Source organism: Ailuropoda melanoleuca, chromosome 13, assembly GCF_002007445.2.
Source record: "Ailuropoda melanoleuca isolate Jingjing chromosome 13, ASM200744v2, whole genome shotgun sequence".
NCBI classification, from domain to species: domain Eukaryota; kingdom Metazoa; phylum Chordata; class Mammalia; order Carnivora; family Ursidae; genus Ailuropoda; species Ailuropoda melanoleuca.
In genome coordinates, this window is record NC_048230.1 from 62686517 (window position 1) to 62704697 (window position 18181).

At 49.8% G+C, this 18181-nt stretch overlaps 1 protein-coding gene across 1 annotated transcript in view; it reads left to right on the forward strand.

Moving 5' to 3' along the window:
- The window catches only part of PTPRT (protein tyrosine phosphatase receptor type T), an 813408-nt gene that overhangs the window by 734642 nt on the left and 60585 nt on the right, over nucleotides 1-18181 (forward strand). Inside the window, exon 18 of the mRNA XM_034641590.1 lies at nucleotides 12148-12224. Within this exon, the coding sequence (XP_034497481.1) occupies nucleotides 12148-12224 (77 nt within the window). The remainder of the gene's footprint in view (nucleotides 1-12147; nucleotides 12225-18181) is intronic.

Consider the following 18181-nt stretch of genomic DNA (forward strand, 5'->3'; position numbering starts at 1 on the left):
GGCCCGTGCTGGGCCCTCGGTCTCTGCTCCCATGGAGCTCCCACGCTGGACACAGGTAGCTGCTCACTCTGACCGCCCTCTGCTCCAGCCCCGTGCAGACCATGCCCTAAAATGTCTGGCCCCTTGTCCATTCCCCCCTTTCACATTGTGAGTTTAGAGAGGGGCCACTAAATTATAGGCAGTGAGACCTTAGGTGATCACGCCAAAACTTAGTCGTCTCTCTGTAAATTGGGTACAATGATGTCTTCCTCCCGGGGTGTTGTGCAGATAAGAAAAGATAAATGACTAGAGAACAGTGAGGAGCCCTTGCCTCCCTGAGAGACAAGGATATCTGGCCTGGGCCAGGTATCTGCACAAAAGCCTATGGGGGCTAAGGATGAGAAGCCACACCAAACTGTCTGTCTTCCAGACTTCCCTGCTCATCCTTGGCACCCAGCACCTTTGCCCGGGCCATTGTCAACTCCCACCTGGACTCCGCCCAGCCTTCTTCCTACTGCCGCACATCTGATCTGACCCCCAACTTCCACCTGTCTGATCTCTGACAGAAGCCAGAGGGACATCTTCAAAATGGGAATTGGATCGTGTCGTTTTCCTATCAAAAACCCTTCAAATGGCTTTCCTGCATTTCTAAGCACTTCTTATCCAAAGGCGCTCAGCCACCTTTCCACCCCATTCCATACTGTGTCCTCTCCATCCCAGTTTCCTCGGTTAAGCCACACTGATCTTCATTCAGTCCCTTGAGCTTTCTTTGCTCATTCACGACACAGGGCCTTTGCACATTCTGTGTACTCTATCAAAGTGCCCTTCCTGCCTCTCTTTGCTCTACTAAGTTCTACTTATTCTTCAGATCCTACTCGGTCATCACTTCCTCAGGGAATTCTTCCAGCCCTTCAAATTTGGTCAAAACCCCATTATTCACTCCTTGAGCCCAATGCATTTTCTTCTCCTTAACCCAACTCATCATTGTGATGAGAGGCATTTTGATGACTATCTGTTGATTGCCTGTTTTCCTCACTGGAATAGATGCTCTGTGACAGCAGGCAGATGACTGTATTTCTGTGTCCCCAAACCTGGCATATGGTTGGGGCTCAGTAAATAGGAACTTAATGTTGGAAAGCAGACTCTCTGCAAGACCCCGAAGGGCTTAAGCCATGGACCGCTCCCTTCTGGCTTCTCAAATAAAAGAGAATATTCGGGAAACATGGAGGGAGGTAAGCTGGAGCAGGATGACAGGGACACAAGGATATGCCAGTAGGAGGAAGCTACTGAGCCTGAGTGGGGGTAGAGAGACAGGACACAGGAAGGGACAGGAAGAGAACCATCCTGTCCGCTGTGAGAGCTGCATCTTAGAAGTCAGGATTCCAAGTAGCAAGGAAAACAATGAAGGGGATTGAACTCCATCACTGGGGTGCAGAAGACCCTGTCAGCAAGTGTCCCACCCACACCCCATGGCCTCAGCACCTGGTGACTGCTGGAACACCAGCAGACAGCCTGGCATCCTGGGCCAGGACTAGGGTGAGTGAGTGACGCACCCAGCTTGCAACATTCAAGGAGATGCCATGCTCAGCTGCACGACCCCGAGAGCGAGCACATCATGGAAGTGTGTGCCCCGGGCACCGCAGTTGCTTCCCCTTCATGCTTCCGTGTCTGCATCTCTTTGCCTGAAGACCTGCTCCCAAGCTGGGGCAAGACACTCTATGCAAAAGGCAGTCTCTCCCTGGCCGGTGAAATAGCCCAGCTCCTTCCCCTCCCACTGAGGGTGTGCTCTTCATCTTTTCCAGAGTTCCCACAGTGCCTGGGCTGCTGTTGCCCACTGCAGGAATGGGCTTGAAAACTCCCCCTTGAGGGCTGCCTTCTCTCAGCCGCCTCCCTGCTCCCTTCCTGCTGGTGCCCTTCTCCTGCATAAACTGTGTGCACTGGTATCCTCCTGTCACATCTCCTTCTGTGGAAACCCGAAGGAGGCAGATGGAAGTCAAACACCTAACGAGCTCGAACAAACCCGAATCTCCTTTCTCACTGAAGGGTCCGTAACTCTACAGGACACTGTGGCCTGAGTAGGTCTGCACTCTGCACAAAAGGAGACAGGATCAGGCAACCCGTGCATTCAAAAGCCCTGGAAGACACACTGTGGAACCGAGCAAAGAAAGACTCCTCGAATTGAAACGAGAAAAGGAAAAGAGACACAGCCCCGAGGAATGGAAAGTGTTCCTGTCCTTGTATGTGTCCCTCCCAAAGGCGAAGCCTGCCGCGGCTTGATAAATAGAAATATTCTTGGCACAAGAAGAAAACCTGGTGTGATTAGCATCTTAAGGAACCCGGAGCTCTGGGAGGCTGGAGTGGAGGACAAAGGCCCAGGCCAGGAGGACAGAGAAGATTAAAGGGGAAGAGGAGGAGGGAGGGCACTGCCTGCAAGTGAAACAATGAAAGAGAAACCTTGGTTAAATCAGCCCTTTCTTCCAAATGAGGCTGTTTAGAATTTGGTAGCAGAGACAGTGGGGCTTCCAGAGGTGGGATGACAAGGAAATGAAAGGGAAGGAAGTGAATGGAGATCCAGAACAAAGAGTTCTTTGCTTTTAAGCAGCTCTGGGGCAGAGACTGTGGACAAGGGGAAATTTCGAGAATAACCCAGCGTCCCCCTGTGTACATTCTTCTGGAAGGGGCTTCCTGGGCTGGCGAGAAGAAGTTACAGCAAGGAGAGGAAGTGATCGCAGAGGTTGCAGGTTTCACCAACTCCATCAGGGTCCCAGCAGGAAACAGATGGAACCCTCAAGGAGGGGGATGTGAAGAGAATTTAATCAAGTGATTTTTGTATAAAGGGGTGAGCTAGGTAGGTGTAGGGCGATGACAAGGAATTGTACAGTCTTAGAGGTTAAATACCCTGAGGAGAAGCTACCAGGACCCCCAGAAAGAGAGAAGACCCAGCTGGAGGAATGGCCTTCAGTGGGATCACAGCCAGCCCATGGTGACCCCCGCAAACAGAGCTGAGGAAGTAACCACCTTGGTCGCATTCTCTCTTGGTCCAGTTTCTGCAGGTGCTTTCCATTGGCTAGACCCACCCCGAAGCCAGAGGACGAGGACATCTCCAGACCTAGTCCACCGGGCCCAGGTGTACCGGAATATTGGACCTGGGCTCAAGCAGAGCCAGGTTCTAGTCTCAGTTCCACCACAGACCAGGCACATGACCTTCAGCAAGGTCACTTCATCTCTCTGACCCTCAGTTTCTCCTCTCTTAGTGCATAGAGGGCAAATTAAGATGAATGACTACTGAATCCAAATCTCATGTAGAGACTTTTCAACCCAGCTGAGACTTGGTCCAGCTTCTTTGAGTTCACAGGTGAGGAGTGATGGTCCAGAGATGGAGAGCCCCCGGCCAGGGTCGTACAGCAAGTCTGTAGGACAGCCACGCCCTGCACTCCTGGCTTGTGCTGCCAGGGTACCACATGACCCTGTCAAGGAATCCTTCTGCCTCAAGACACATCATGCTCTTGGAGGAGAACACCCTAAGGGCTCGGACCTCAGAACAAATGGCTGACTGCGATGAGCTTTTCAGACAGGCCATTCTCACTTCCAGGGAGGAACTCAGGTTCAAAACAAACCCAGAGACTTTTCTCACAGTGGTTTCTCTGCTGATTCCTGGGAAGATGGACCTGGGATGACAAAGTGGGCACCTTCTTCAGTGCTTCTGACTCTCAGTCTGCCTTCTCCGTTGGAGTCTCTGAGGGTGGGGTGGGGACCCTACAGATGGGTCCTGGCACGAAGTCGTCAGTGTCCTGGTTCATCGGAAGACTTGTTTTGGTCACTGGAGCCGTGTCTCCCTGCCTACAGGACAAGCCAGAAGTGCCAAGAGAGGAACCATCCCCAGGAGCAGCCTTCAGACATTGACTGAGAGAGTGGGTGTGTGAGCACCCTGGCCCCTCTCCCCTGAGTCAGAAAAACCCACTGGAGCTTCCAGCAGGTTGAAGCCCAGTGGTCTGCAGTGGTAGCTTGCATGATGACACACCCCTACCGGATTCCTTCCTTTCTGAATTTCCTTCCCATCGCCCTTCCCACTTCCAGGGATCACCTCCCATACCAACTACTTGCGCTCAAATCCTTGTCTCAGATTCTGCTTCCAAAGGAACCTGGATGAGGAACCTTTCTTCTCTCCAGAAAGTTCCTTTAGTGGAGCGTGGACTGGACACCCTGCTTAGGATGAAGCAGTAAATGCATCAGGTGGTCCTGTGTGTCTCTGACTTCTCCCAGCACTATGCCTCTCTGTGTTTAACCCCTCTGCCCACCCCCCAAAGGCTCCAACTAGGTCCGTGCAGAGGGGAGCCACTCAACCTCAGCCAGCACGGAATGGGCAGAGCAAGGAGGTCCAGAGACTGCGGGGCTCTTTCCCTCTCCTGCCCAAGCCACCCTCTCTCTTGATAATGGTAATTCAATCAAGATTGAAGGTGCAGACCTTTAGCTTCAATGAGGAACCAGGCAGTCTCAGTGGAATTGTCTGCCTCCTCCCTATCCACTCGTGCAAGATGATGGCATTAACATTTCCAATCCTTCTAGGAAATGGTATTTCAGCTCCACAGTTCATTGTAATGAGCCAAATCTCTTTTCTCTGAAAAATTGCACCTTTTCTTTACCCTCCTGAGTGCCCAGAAGACAGGAAGAAAGCACATCCTATATCCAAGTAATAGTCTCTCCCCAGCCCCACCTCTCTCAAGTGATTCTCTTCTTAAGTGGATTCCACTTGAGAAGACCCATTTGTTGGGCTACTTTTGATGGGGAGGAGAAGAGCAAGGTTCTGGCTTGTTTGGAGAGTTAAAATGGCACACAAGAGCAAAGAGCCCTCTCCTCTGGGGTGGGGGTGGGAACGCAATGGGTTGGACAGTGTTGGAGTCAGAACTGGCACAGAACGGGTGTGGGGGCAATGGGTCTTGCGGTTTCAGGAGGAGTAGGGATCCCACCGCTCCGTGAGAAAGTTCTCAATCTTACACCTTCTCCTGAGTTGTTAAACTTCTTGGAGCCTTGAGTTTCTCATCCATAAAATGGGGTGATGATACACACACACACACTCATATACACACACCCCTCACAGGGTTACCATGAATCAAATGGCATAGCATCCATTAGCTTTCTTTTATTTTTTTTTAAGATTTTATTTATTTATTTGACAGGGAGACAGCCAGTGAGAGAGGGAACACAGCAGGGGGAGTGTGAGAGGAAGAAGCAGGCTCCTAGCGGAGGAGCCTGATGTGGGGCTCGATCCCAGAATGCCGGGATCACACCCTGAGTGGAATGGAAGACGCTTAACGACTGCACCACCCAGGCGCCCCCCATTAGCTTTCTAAAATGGTACCTGGAACATCATACGCACTCCACACAGGTAAATTCCTCTACCTGACCACCTAACACAAGGTGGGTGTCTAGTCTCAGGGTCCCATTCCAGAAGGATCTTTTGGTCTTTCCCAAAACAAACTGAAGTGAATAATGAGGGCACCTCGATGCTACATAACTGAACATTGATCAGCACGCTCAAACCAGAGTGTGCGTCAGCATCTCCTAGAGGGCTTGTTAAAATGCATATTTCTGGGCCCCACGCCTGAGTATCTGATTCAGCAGGTCTGGGCTGGGACTCAAGAATTTGTATTTCTGGCAAGCTCCCAGGCATTGCTGATGCTATTGGTCAAGGGACCACATTTTGAGAACCACTGATCTAGAATAATAATTAAACTGAATTTATATACTTGAGTTTGATTTCTTACAACACACCAGGTACCTTCATATCTCACCTCTTTTAATCCTTGCAGTACATCTGCCAAGGTAGATAGGATTTTGATGCCTAGTTGGATAAATGGAGACTCAGGGAAGGGAAGGAACTTGCCCCGGGTGATGTGGTTAGTGTGTGACAGACCTCCCGCCTGCCTCCAGGGTCTACCCAATCCCTTAGTCTCTCCTGCAGAGCAGAACTGGCTGCCAGTCTGGGGACAGGACAGAATGGGTCTGCAGGGGGTAATGGATCAGCTATGGGGAAAGGGAGTATTGGAGCACAGGATCCAGGCACAGCCTGCCAGTTCTGTGTAGAGGAAAGAGCCTTGGGTCCCGAGCCCGGTTACCTGAAATCAACTGTATGGCTATTAAGCAAGGGGACCTGGCCCTTTCTGCTTCTCAGCCTCTCAGACACAAACATGAATTCATTTATTAAATAATTATTGAGTACCTGCCATGTGCCACACTGTAGAGGAGTTCAGTAAATAGGGTGCCCTTCCTTAAATAGAATGTGAAGCGGAGCCACAGGTTAATCAGGTAGTCACAGAAATACAGCTGCTCTAAGAGTTCTAGAGAAAAGTACAGGGAGCTTTCAGAGTCTGGGGTGGAGAGATCACAGGAGACTCCCTGAGTAAGGAACATGGAGCAGAGACCTGAAGAATGAGATGCTGTTTACTTGTGGAGGTGGGATGAGGGAGGGGGGTGTTCCTTTACATGTGCAAAGGCCCTGTGGTCAGAGCAGACATTGTGCATTTGAGCAACTGAAAGAAGAGCATAATTATCACCATAGTATTTGGAGAGGGGAGCATGAGGCTAGACTGGGAAGTGGGTCCCAAACCATCAGATCATGCAACGCACTGTGGGCTTTGTTCCCTGTTAGTGCTGTCCTGAGCTGATTCATACCAGCTTGCAAGAACAGATTGTTAAATTTTCAGGAATTTTGGGAGCTAGTTGATGCCATGTTGGTAGCTTGAAATTAGTCATGGTGGGAGTATTTATACCACAGAAATCAGCAGACTGTACCGATCAGGGCCTTTTTTTCCCTCCAGAGAGCTGTTTGTTAAACATTTAACAACATACCACTGGTCTTTGTCCTAAAATGACAAGGAACAGATTGATTCCAGAGGGACGGTGTTTCTGTTCCCCTGGAGTTGTGTTCCGCGGAGCTCTTTGGATCTCCATATCTTTGCGGCTATGTCTCCCCTCCCCTGGCCGCCACCAGTTTTCTGCTCCCCACGAGTCTGTTCTTGCCCGTCTCCCACCTCAGCTGAGAGCCAGGTGGGGCCAGCCTCCTCTCACCTCACCATGAAGAAGTTTGCTTCTCCTCTATGTGACTCTTCTCAGCATCTTGTCTGGAATATCAAACGAGGAGCACCAAATTAGCTGTTTTTCAGGCTTGCGAAATGTAGATAGAGCATAATGAACGTTCTGGGCTGCTTGTAAATTACCTTGTATAAACTCCTTCACATTGCCCGCTGCCCCATCTTTCTCCATGTGCCTATGGATAAACACAATTTTTTATCCTTCTAATTATATAAAGTTAGAAGAAGAAGGGGACACGGAATAATATTAGCATCTCCCAGAAGGAATAAATAAACCATGAGGACACTGCTACTCCTTGCAATGCCTTTCTGGTAGGCTGACGGCTGAGTTCTGCCCTTTTGAGAATATACGCCATAGCTATTTGCCTCTGCAGGTTTACATCTGTTACAGAAGGGCAGGTGGGGAACACCGTGTTTCTAAGCATCACAGCCCTGAGCCTTACCTCCAGCCCAGAACCACCATTTATTAAACACCTGCTGCATACCAGGCACTGTCCTACTACTTTTTTTTTTTAGAGCAGTCTTAGGTTTCAGAAGAAGTGAGCGGAATGTACAGAGAGAGTTCCCATGTGCTGCCTGCCTCCCTCCCACATTCAGATTCCCCTGTTACTAACACCTTGCATCCATGTGGTATGTTTGTTACAATTAATGAACCAGTCTTGATCCATTATTATTATCTAAAGTCCATAGTTTTGTCTACTCTTTGTGTTGTGTAGTTCGGTGGGACTTTAAAAATGTGTAAGGACATTTATCCACCACTACGGTATCATACAGAATCGTTTCAGGGGCCTAAAATGCCCCTGTGTCCCACCTGGTCATCCCGTCACCAAGTCCCTGATTATTTACCTTGTCCATACCGAGTGTCACAGAGCGGGAATCACACAATATGAAGCCTTTGCAGACTCGTTTGTTCACTTAGCAGTAGGCGAGTACATTTCCTCCCTGTCTTTTCATGGCTTCATCATTCATCTCTAAATATCACTGAATGATAGTCCACTGTGTGGGTATACATTTGTCTATCCATTCATGTATTGAAGGACATCTTGGGTTGTTTTTTCCCCTTAGTTTTGGCAGTTGTGAGCAAAGCTGCTATAAACATTTGTGTGCAAGTTTTTGGATGGACATAAATTTCCAACTCAGTTGGGTAAATACCAAAGACAGCAATTGCTGGAATCATATGATAGGAGTATGTTTAGTTTTAAGAGAAACTGCCAAACTCCCTCCCAAAGTGGCTGTTACCATTTTGCATTCCCACCAGCAGCAAACCGAGAGTTCCTGTTGCTCCATAGCCTCACCAGCGTTTGGTGTTGTCAGTGTTCCAGAGTTGGGCCATTCTAGTAGGTGTTATGGAGATACCTCATTCTTTTAATTTGAAATTCCCTAATGAAATATGTTGTTGAACATTTTTCATATACTTATTTGCCATGGGTGTATCTTTTTGCTGAGGTGTCTGTTCAGATCTTTTGCCCATTTTTTTTAAATTGGGTTGTTTTCTTCTTGTTGAATTTAAGAGTTCTTTGTATATTGTGGATACAAGTCCTTTATCTGATATTCTGCAAATATTTTCTCCCAGTCTGTGGCTTGTCTTTTCATTCTCTTAATACCCTCACACTTTTCATGCCTGCATTTTCTCATTCAATCACCCCAACACTCCATGAGATATATAGTATTGGCTCCACTTTGCTAAGCAACCCAAGCTAAGAGAAATCAATTGACTTACTAAGTGATACGGCTAAGATTTGAACCCAGATCTGACCCTCAGCTCCCTACCTCACATCATCGATGTATCCCACTTGCCACAGGTTAGCCCTCTGGGAATGAATCTTGGTATTTGCATAATAAAATAGCCTTTCACAGCCTCAGAAAATAGAGGTATCCTGTATTTGGATGCCTTGCAGAGCCCAGCATGGGTAGTTGCATCTAAATGCCTTAATATGGGGTGGAGAGGTGGAGAGCCCTCTGTAACCTAACCCCTGCCTACCCCCCTCTCTCATCTCCTGTGGCCAATCCCCTCACACTGTGACCACAAGACAGGAAATGGTTTTCAGCCTCCCCAGTGTGCTTGCTTTTTCAGGGGCACTGCCTTCTCTTTCCTTGTTCCCTCTGCTGGAAGGACCCTTCCTCACTGTCCACTGGTCAAGTCTTAGCCCACTTTTAATTCCTCATTCGTATACTACCACTTCACAAAGCCCCCATTTCTCCACTTTCTAGACCATGGAGTTCTACTCCTGTGTGCAATCTGTCTCCCACACGGCACTGACAAATTCCTTAAACATGAGCATCGCTTTGACAATACTTCCTTAGGCCATTCAATCAGCCTGCACATAGTAGGTTCTTCATGAATGGATGAACACAAGATACCGACAAACACCATCCTCTGGTGGGTAGAGGCCCCTTTCATCTTTAACGATATTTAACTTAAATAAGTTTTGCTTCTTTTTGGTTTTTTAAATCATCTTTGCTTTCAGATTTTAACTTTCATTTTATGTTAAAGAAAATTCCCTCTCCACATTTTGAACCAGAATCTCCATTTCCCATGCTATAGACCCCAGGAGCAGTCATAACTCAATAAATAAAGGAGATTTTTGAATCAATAAGTCATTAGTGAGACCAATGAGTAAAAGCATAATGTGCATTTTTACTTTTTTAAGGCTTATCGTTCTTGTAACCACTGGCAATGGGGCTTAACAGTCTCAACTCTGAGTCAGGTGCTGGGTCTTGTCTGACTCCTTGCTTCTGGAGCAGGGTGGGGGTCCCCTGGGAAGTCCCATTCCTGGGGCTAGAATACTGCAGGATCTGAGACCAAACATTTGCACAGACTCCAGGAGCAGTGCCTGCCGGATGCTAGAAGTCCAGGGACAGCACCGTGTGTGGATGGAGAAGGGATTCAAGATGGAATCCCAGCTCTGCCGCGTGCAGACTGTATAACGTTGGGAATGTGCTTAACCTCTCTGAGCCCCTGTCTCTTCATCTACGAAATGGGAAGAATCAGCATGCTATATCATAGTATTATTGTAGTAATTCGCAAAGCTATGCTGAGAAATAAATGATTGAGTGAGATCTTATCTGTAAAGTCTGATACTGTCCATGAACTCCGTAAATGTGAACTTCAGACTCCCGACTTCACACCGCACTCCCCCACCACCCCGAAGAGATGAGTTAGACCTCCCACCTGCAACTCTTGCCCATGAGGAGTAAGCAAATTGGCATCGGGTGTATCTCTGTGTCTATCATAGTCCCTGGCATGGTCAAGGACTAATTTTTTAATTTTTTAATTAATGGATATGAAGTAATGTCCTGTCTAGTCCTGGGCCTGCTTGTCCATCCTCGGACCCATTCCTTGCCTTCTCCTCTTCAACCTTGTCTCGCAGGGAACTGACCTCTGAAGGTTGCATTTCTCAGTCTCTCGCCAGCTCGCGTCTGGCTGGCTTTGGCCAAGGGCATGCCCTGGTGGGAGATTGGGAGTCGGGGAAAGGAAGAAGCCAGGGGTACACCTTCCACTCTGCCCAGTCGCAGACTCCTCCTTTAGCAGTGAGAGAGGCTCCTCTTTTTCTCCAGCTCCCACTAGAGAGGCTCATGGGCTCCAGTTTCCATGGGGGGCCCCAGCCCCCAGCTCTGATAACCTCGCCTCCTCCGTCTGCCCCACTGTCCTCAGGGAGGCAGCATCTCCTCCCTAGTGCTGGTGTCTGAGTTACGCAGCCTCTCTCCGGCTTTTCAGCTCTTCCATCAGTGGCTAGCCCATTCTCTGGCATCAATTCCCCCTGCCGAGGACACTTGAAGCCGTTTCCAATATCCTGCTTAGACCCCTCTTTGGAAGGAGCAATGTCTGAGTTCAGAGTTCAGAGAACCCACTCTTTCAAGTTCTGCCATGCACGAGTCATGTGGCAGGTCCAGTCCTTGTGAGCCTCAGTGTCCTCATTTGTAACAGGGCTATGCTGCTTGTCTCCAAGGATCACTGTGAGAGTCCAACAAGGTGATCCATTCATACACTCACTAAGGTTTTGTGGAGCTCCTGCCGCGGGTGGAGGCACAGAGGATGGAAACAGGGAACAAAGCGCTAATGTCCCTGTCCTCGGGGGCTTCCGGTTTGCAGTAATAGATGTGCCCGTAAACTGCAAAGGGCTGCATAAGTCTTAGCAGGATACGCTGAACCAGCCTCCTGACCCCAGGGACACTTGCTGGGAACCCTAGCCCTGTTCTAGACCAGATAGTGGAGGCAGTGACATGCAGCAATGGGTGAGAGGGACCTGGAGAGCAAGCTGAGCCCCTTGTCCCACCAGACCCAGGCAGGGTGTTCCATTCGTGTGCATCTGTTCGTGCATCACAGTGCGCTTTAATTAGTTGTAAAAGATTAGCCTGATTTTTCTGCATGAGGGGTTTTTTTTAATGGTGTTTATTTGATGTTATTTGAAGTGAACGTGCCATTGACTAAACCCTGCAAATCTTGTTTATGCCTGGATTGTGTCTGAAATGGTATTCTCCGTAACACGTTTTTAGTTATTGATGACCTCTTTTATAATGACGGAGCCAGCTTCCCTTGAATGATTGTATTGATAACAATATGTGGCCAACAATCTATTTGCAACAATTCTCCAAGAGGCAGAAGAAAAGCATTTGTGCACATGTGGAAAATAGGTAAATTTGCCGTTTTTAAGCAATAACAAAAATGGAGCGTGTTAGTTCGGATCCGGCACTTCCCGCCTCCTGAGTGTTTTGATCTCTCTGGCACTGTCGTGTGAAGAAGGTATTTCTAACGCCCTTTTAATGACAAAATCACTAAGACTTAAAGAAGCAGGCGACTCACCCAGATGGGTCATGACGAGAGCTAGAAGGGCAGGTGGAAAAAAGAGGAGAACACACAGTGCTTTTTAAGGCACAGTGATCTCCCTGAGCCCCAACTGCCTCATCTGTAAATGGGGACGATAACAGGGTGGGCCCAGGGGTCAAACGAGAGGGTGTGAGAAGCAGCACGAGGGCTGTATTACTAATGCCTGGTAGCTCTGCAGCAGGGCAGTGCTGGCCCCTCACCGCCGGCCACTCACCGCCCACCCCCTTGTTTTCTGCTCTCTCGCTGCAGATGACCATTCCCGGGTGAGGCTGCTGGTGCTGGACGGAGACCCGCATTCCGACTACATCAACGCCAACTACATTGATGTGAGAGTCTTCATGGGGCTTGAGCAACCGGACTCTGGGGTGGTTGTAGCAGGCTCAAGCCTTGTGGCTGTCCCCCAGCCCCTCCCCCACAAGGTGGCCCTCCCAGAACGTGTCCAGAGGGGTCTGGCTCCTCCCGGATTTGTGTAATTAGCATAACCCACGTGGTGATCCGTCTAAAGCTGCATCGTCTTTGGGTCTGGCTGGTGTAGCCTGCTCTGTGGGGCCCAGGACAGCTGCCCGTCTTGTTCATTCACCCATTAATTCATTTGTATGTGTGTCTGTTTGTCCATCCATTAATTCATTTGAAGGTATAGCCATTTATGCAACACAAATTTAGAAGTGCCTGCTGTGTGCCAGATGCTATGGGAGCCATAAAACTAAAATCACCATGGTCTCTACCCTTTAAAACCTGAGCAGGAAGATAAGCTATGCACATCAATAATTCCAGGGCAAACTGGAAAGTGGTAAGTGTCATATGTTCAGATAAAATGCTGCAGGGATTCAGAGGTGGGGGAAAAATCGCTTCTTCCATCAGGAATGCAAAATGTGATATGAACCAAAAGCTTCAAGCACAGGATGAATTTAAAATTAAAGAGGGGGAAGATGGGCCTCTCGTTACAACAGCACAAGCCAGAATGTAGCAGCTGGAAGCAGAGTCTGTCGCGGCTTGGGTTGAGGAGAGCAGAGACGATGCCGTGGGAATAGTGGAAAATAAGGTTGGAGCTAGATCATCGGTGGTTTACGATCCAACTTAGAAAGCCGGGCTTGATTCTGTAGGCAAGAGAAAACTGCTGGAAGTTTTTGATCATGCAGGTGACCGGTGCAGAGCTGAGCTGTGGGATGATTTATCTATCGCCAAGGGTCAGATAGATCCGAGGGAGGAGAGTCCGGGATTCAGACTCCCAGTTAGGAAAGGGGCTGCTTTGCCATGGAAGGGAGAGGGTTTGCAAAGGCAGAGCATGGCCGCCAGGGGCAGATGGATGGCCATTCATAACCGATGCAAGCCAGGCTTCTCAGGCCCTCAGCTAGGAGCCTGAGGGCCTTGACACGTGGTGGAGATCACCTTGGTCCCTCTGATGCCCAGGTGCTTCTATAGACAGGCTATGAAGTAGAGAGGTGTGCGTTTGAATCCCCCTCATCTAGGCTGATCCTGATGATTCAGAGGTAATTGATTCAACAGATATTTATTGAGCCTTGTGTTAGTCATTTGTCTGTTTGCTCTCAGGTCTATTTCTTGTCCTTCCCATTCTGCTTTGCATTGTCGTATGAGTATGTGTGATAGTGTGCCTGTGAGTGTGTATGTGTGTGAGTGTGTGTGTATGTGTGCATGTGTGGCAGGAAGGAGAGCAAGTCGACCCCTGCGGGGAAGGTGCTGATGGGAGATTGGAGCATGAAAGGAAAGCTGGTGTCCGGCTCCTCTCACTTGCTCGGGTGGCAGCTCCGGCAGTGGCTGCATCCCAGCTGTGGCACCAGCTTCCACCAGGCAGACCCACCAGAATTCCCGCCCCTGCTGGGCAGCCCCAGCTCTGGGGTCTGGCAGCTTCTCTGCCTCCCATTGTCCACTAGTTTCAGGGGTGGTCACAGTCTCCTACTGGTGCCTGTCTCTGCGTTGCCACTCTGTCCCCTGGTTAACATCTCAGCTCCTCTGTCACTGATGTCACCACACCCCATGCTGAATTCCCTGCATCTGAAACACCCTGGGTAGTTTCAAGTCTCCACCTGAACCCTGGCTTATAAAGGGCCTTCCCGTGGTCAGGACCTGGAGCTGGAGTTTCAGTGGAAGTCAAGGTAGACACAGTCTCTGTCCCCGTGGCCCTCCCAGGAAAGTTCACAAGGAGGTGGCCAGTTCAGAGCAGCCTGTCTCGAGCCTGGACAAAGCATATCTGCCCATCACAGCTCCGGCCTCTCCCTCATGCATCTAGTATTCATTTCTCAAACACTGAGCAGGTCCTCCACTGTGTGCTGGAAATCCAGACCTGAAAAGAGACTCAGATCTGGTGAGGGAGTTGGGTAAGAAGAGACCCTCACAGAGCAGGACCTGTGTGAACATAAAGGAAAACCAAAGCTTTGGTTGGGGTGGGGGTGGGTAGTCAGGGGAGCCTTCCTGGAGGAAGTGATACAGTGTTGCCTTAGTCAATGAGTAAGAGTCCAACAGGCAAGAAGGATTGATAGTAACCTCTCGCGTATCAGCATTACTTTAACTAGTACCACAACCTCACAAGGTAAGTGCCATTACTACCCATTTCCAGATGAGTTAGCTGAGGCTCTCAGTATTAGCTTATCCAGGATCACACTGCTGGATGGGGAGGAGGAGGGAGCAGGAGTCTGAATCAGGGGTGGCTTCCCCACCGTGTTCTGCTGGCTTCAATAAAAACAGTAAAGCAATGACAGTAGCCAGTGGCTCTAGATGAGTTATGTTTGGGCCTTGTGATGGGTGGTTTTAAAGGAGTTAGTTTATGGAGACCGCTCAATAGCCCCCCAAGTTAGGTAATCATCCCCATTTTTCAGAAAGGGAAGCTGAGGTTTAAAGAGATGGCAAAGTTTGGGGCGCCTGGGTAGCTCAGTCAGTTAAGCGCCCAACTCTTAATTTCGGCTCAGGTCATGATCTCAGGGTTAGGAGATCAAGCCCCACATCCGGCTCTGTGCTGAGCGTGGAGCCTGCCTGGGATTCTCTCGCTCCTTCTCCTCTGTCCCTTTCCCCTACCCTTCTGTCTGTCTGTCTCTCCCTCTCAAAAAAAAAAAAAAAAGTTTAAAGAGATTGCAAAGCTTCAGTAAGGCCATGCATCTGGTCAGCAGCAGAACCAAACTAAGGAACCAGACCGGAATAACTCCCAGTCTGGAGCCTTTCCTCCTGCCCCTCCCCCATCCACTCCCAGACAGCATCCTGCATCCAGCATATAGTGGGGACTCAGCATGCAGTTAAGCAGACTAAACTCGTTCCTCCTGGTTTCCACTTGACCTTGTCTACAGCTGAGTACTCGTGGCAACCCCAAAGGCCCACATAGGGTCTGCCAGCCCAAGGTGCCATATATAGCATTTGTCATCTGAGTGGTAACCCTCCCACAAAAGTTACTTTCCTAGATAGATGCTTCCCTAGATAAACAAAGTTGCGCGAACATCTGACTGCAGCCAGAGCCAAGATGCACTTTGGTATGTGACAGGCAACACACGAAATTGCTTCAAATGCAGGTGAATCTTTGCGACGACAGCACTAAAAACACCTGCCGTTCCTGCCAGGTTCTATCATTACAGTGCATTCTGCAAGCCTTTAAGGATACGAAACCAGGGGTTGAGGCTAAGATCCTTGTTCAAGATTACATGGCTAGAATCCAGTTCTCTGTGCGCTAAGGACACCCCACGACCTTCTCCCTCTCAAAGAAGTAGATTGCGCAGACAGGCCAAACAGCCCCTGTGGATTGCTGTCTTCATCTGTGACACTGGCCTCTGCTGGATCTCAGCTCCTAGAGTCAGAGGTTCGCGAGACCAGAGTCACCAATTCAGCCGTTGTTGGGCCTGTTGAGTCCAGGCCTTTCTGCTTACTAGCCTTATGCTCTTACTTACTTGTTCTGATATCCATAAAGTGGGGTATGAATATGATACCCAATGTATCTGTCAGTCTCCCATTAGGACACAGAGGCTCACTCGAAGGGAGTAACAGGGGGCAGGGGAGTTAACAATGTAGGAACAGGGTTAAGGGAAACCAGCAGGGTGGGGTGCAGTATCCCCAGGCTAGAAGCGGCAGCCTCTGACAGAGTCAGTGCCAACCTCAGCGGCCTGACGGGGCAGACCTAGAAGAACATACACCCCAGTCTCCCCATGGCCTCTGAGCTCCTGCTTCTGCGCCCCCCCCAGCCCTTGGCTGAATCCAGCTGAAAACCAGAAGCCGTGGAACCCCATGATGGTAGTCCATACAGGTTAATGTCCATCCCACAGCACAGAGCAGAGTCTGGAAGGGAAAAGCGGGAACATGGGGACGGGGGGTGGAGAAGACACCAAGCATAAGCACCTCCTAGCACCCTGTTACCAATATGGGGCAGAGTGGGGGGTGGGGAATCCCATTAACTGTGAACCTACTGTGTACTCCAGCAAACTTAAAATTCCTGTAGTCCTTTTGGGGCTTCCTGTCAACACACATACTAGATAGTTCTCTAGGTCCTCACTCTTTTGCCCCAGTCTTCACCCCCACTGAAATCCTCCCGGACATTTGCTCTCAGAAGAGCAAACTGCCCACGCTGGAATCATTTATCCACAATTGGATCTTGACGATCCATTAAAACAACTCCATTTGGATAATGAGCTGGCTGGGGCCAGCCCTGTCTGTGCCTCCAGAGGCCACGGTTCTGCTACCATCTGAACTGTCCCACTGGCGGGCTTGTTTGCACACCCGAGAATGTATTGGCCACTTGAATCTGTTATAAATTACCAGTCTGGAAATAAATATCGTATCTGGGTCCCCAGTAAGTAACAGATGCGTGAGTTCAGAGTGAGATAAATGCGTTTTGGATGCAAGCCTCTTTCCCATTGCTCACAGACGGATGGAGGCAGGCCCGGTGCTGGTTTGCAGTCGATCTGTGTGCTGTGTAGGTGGGACTTAAATGAACTCAAAGTTCTTTTAAGGTTAGGAAGTTTTCTGTACCAGTTCTTGGCAAATCCCCAGTAAAGCCCCAGTCGAGCAATACATTTCCTTTTATCTCCGTTGCTGAGGAATCTCGTGGTTAGAACGTTTTCTCTTTGGGGACTCGGTGGGGTCTTGGAGACCAGAGAGGGCATTTTTACTCCCATGCAGCGTGCAGACAGGCACACAGTGTGCGTGCATGCATTCGATACGTGTTTATCAAGGCTGATGGCCTGGGCGGACTTGGTGCTGGAGACGCAGCCACGAGCAAGCCGCAGACAGCCCTGCCCTGTCGGCACGCTCGCTCCACTGGGGAGACAGACAGTGAGCGCGTCCATAAACAAGGAACATTCTGCCGTTGAGTGATAAGTGCCCTGAAGAAAAGTAAATCAGAGAAATGTGAGAGGGGCCGACAGGGTGGTCAGGGGAGGCTCTCTGTGAAGTGACTGACAACCGAGCAGAAGCCGGGCTGGAGGGAGAGAGCAAACCACCGAGCTCACCGGGGGACAGATGCAGCAGGCACAGGGAATGGCCCGTGCAAAGGCCTCTAGATGGAAACGTGACTCCTGTTTCTGAAGAAGAGCAAGACAGCCCGTGAGCCAGGGGAAGAGTGATTGGAACTGAGCTTGCTGCTGGAGGTAGGGACCAGGAAAGCCATGAAGCGTGCCCAGCCTCACCTCCGAGACCTGTTTATGCTTGTCTGCCACCCACCGGCCTTTGCTGTAGGCTGCCCCCAGCTCTGAGGGCCAGGCGCCATGGCCCATGGGGAGAAGAGTCCAAAAACCGTATTGCAGCTCATGTGGTACGTGTGTTGGTTGGGCACGTGCAGAAGCCTGCAGGACCACATGAGAGGAGGGAGGTCTCGTTTGAGGTGCGGTGCCGGGAAGCTGGGACACAGGGCCCTGGGGAGGGCGAGGAGAGGGACAACTGGCAGTGAGGCTAGAGACGGATGATTCGTCCTGAGCTAGGACATTCAGACATTATTGTGCAGACAGCAGGGAGCCATTGCAGGCCATTTGGTGGGGAAATAACATAATCCAGTATGCACTGGAGAGTTTGCTCTGGTTGGAAGCTGATGGGCAGGCGATGGGACCAGACTGGAGGCAGGGAGGCCAGCAAGCAGCCAGTACTTTGGCTCGGGTCAGGAAGGACAAGGACTGTAACTAGGAGTGACCATGTGGGTGACTGAAGAGGGTGGGCTTGAGAAACCACATTCTTCCATACTCTGGGGGACTATTTTCTGTTGCCAAACCTACTCAAGAAAATTCCCAGAGTCTACTTCTTCTGCAGTGGGAAACCCTGTCCATCTTGAGTTGAAGGAACAGAGAGCTCCCGATCTCTC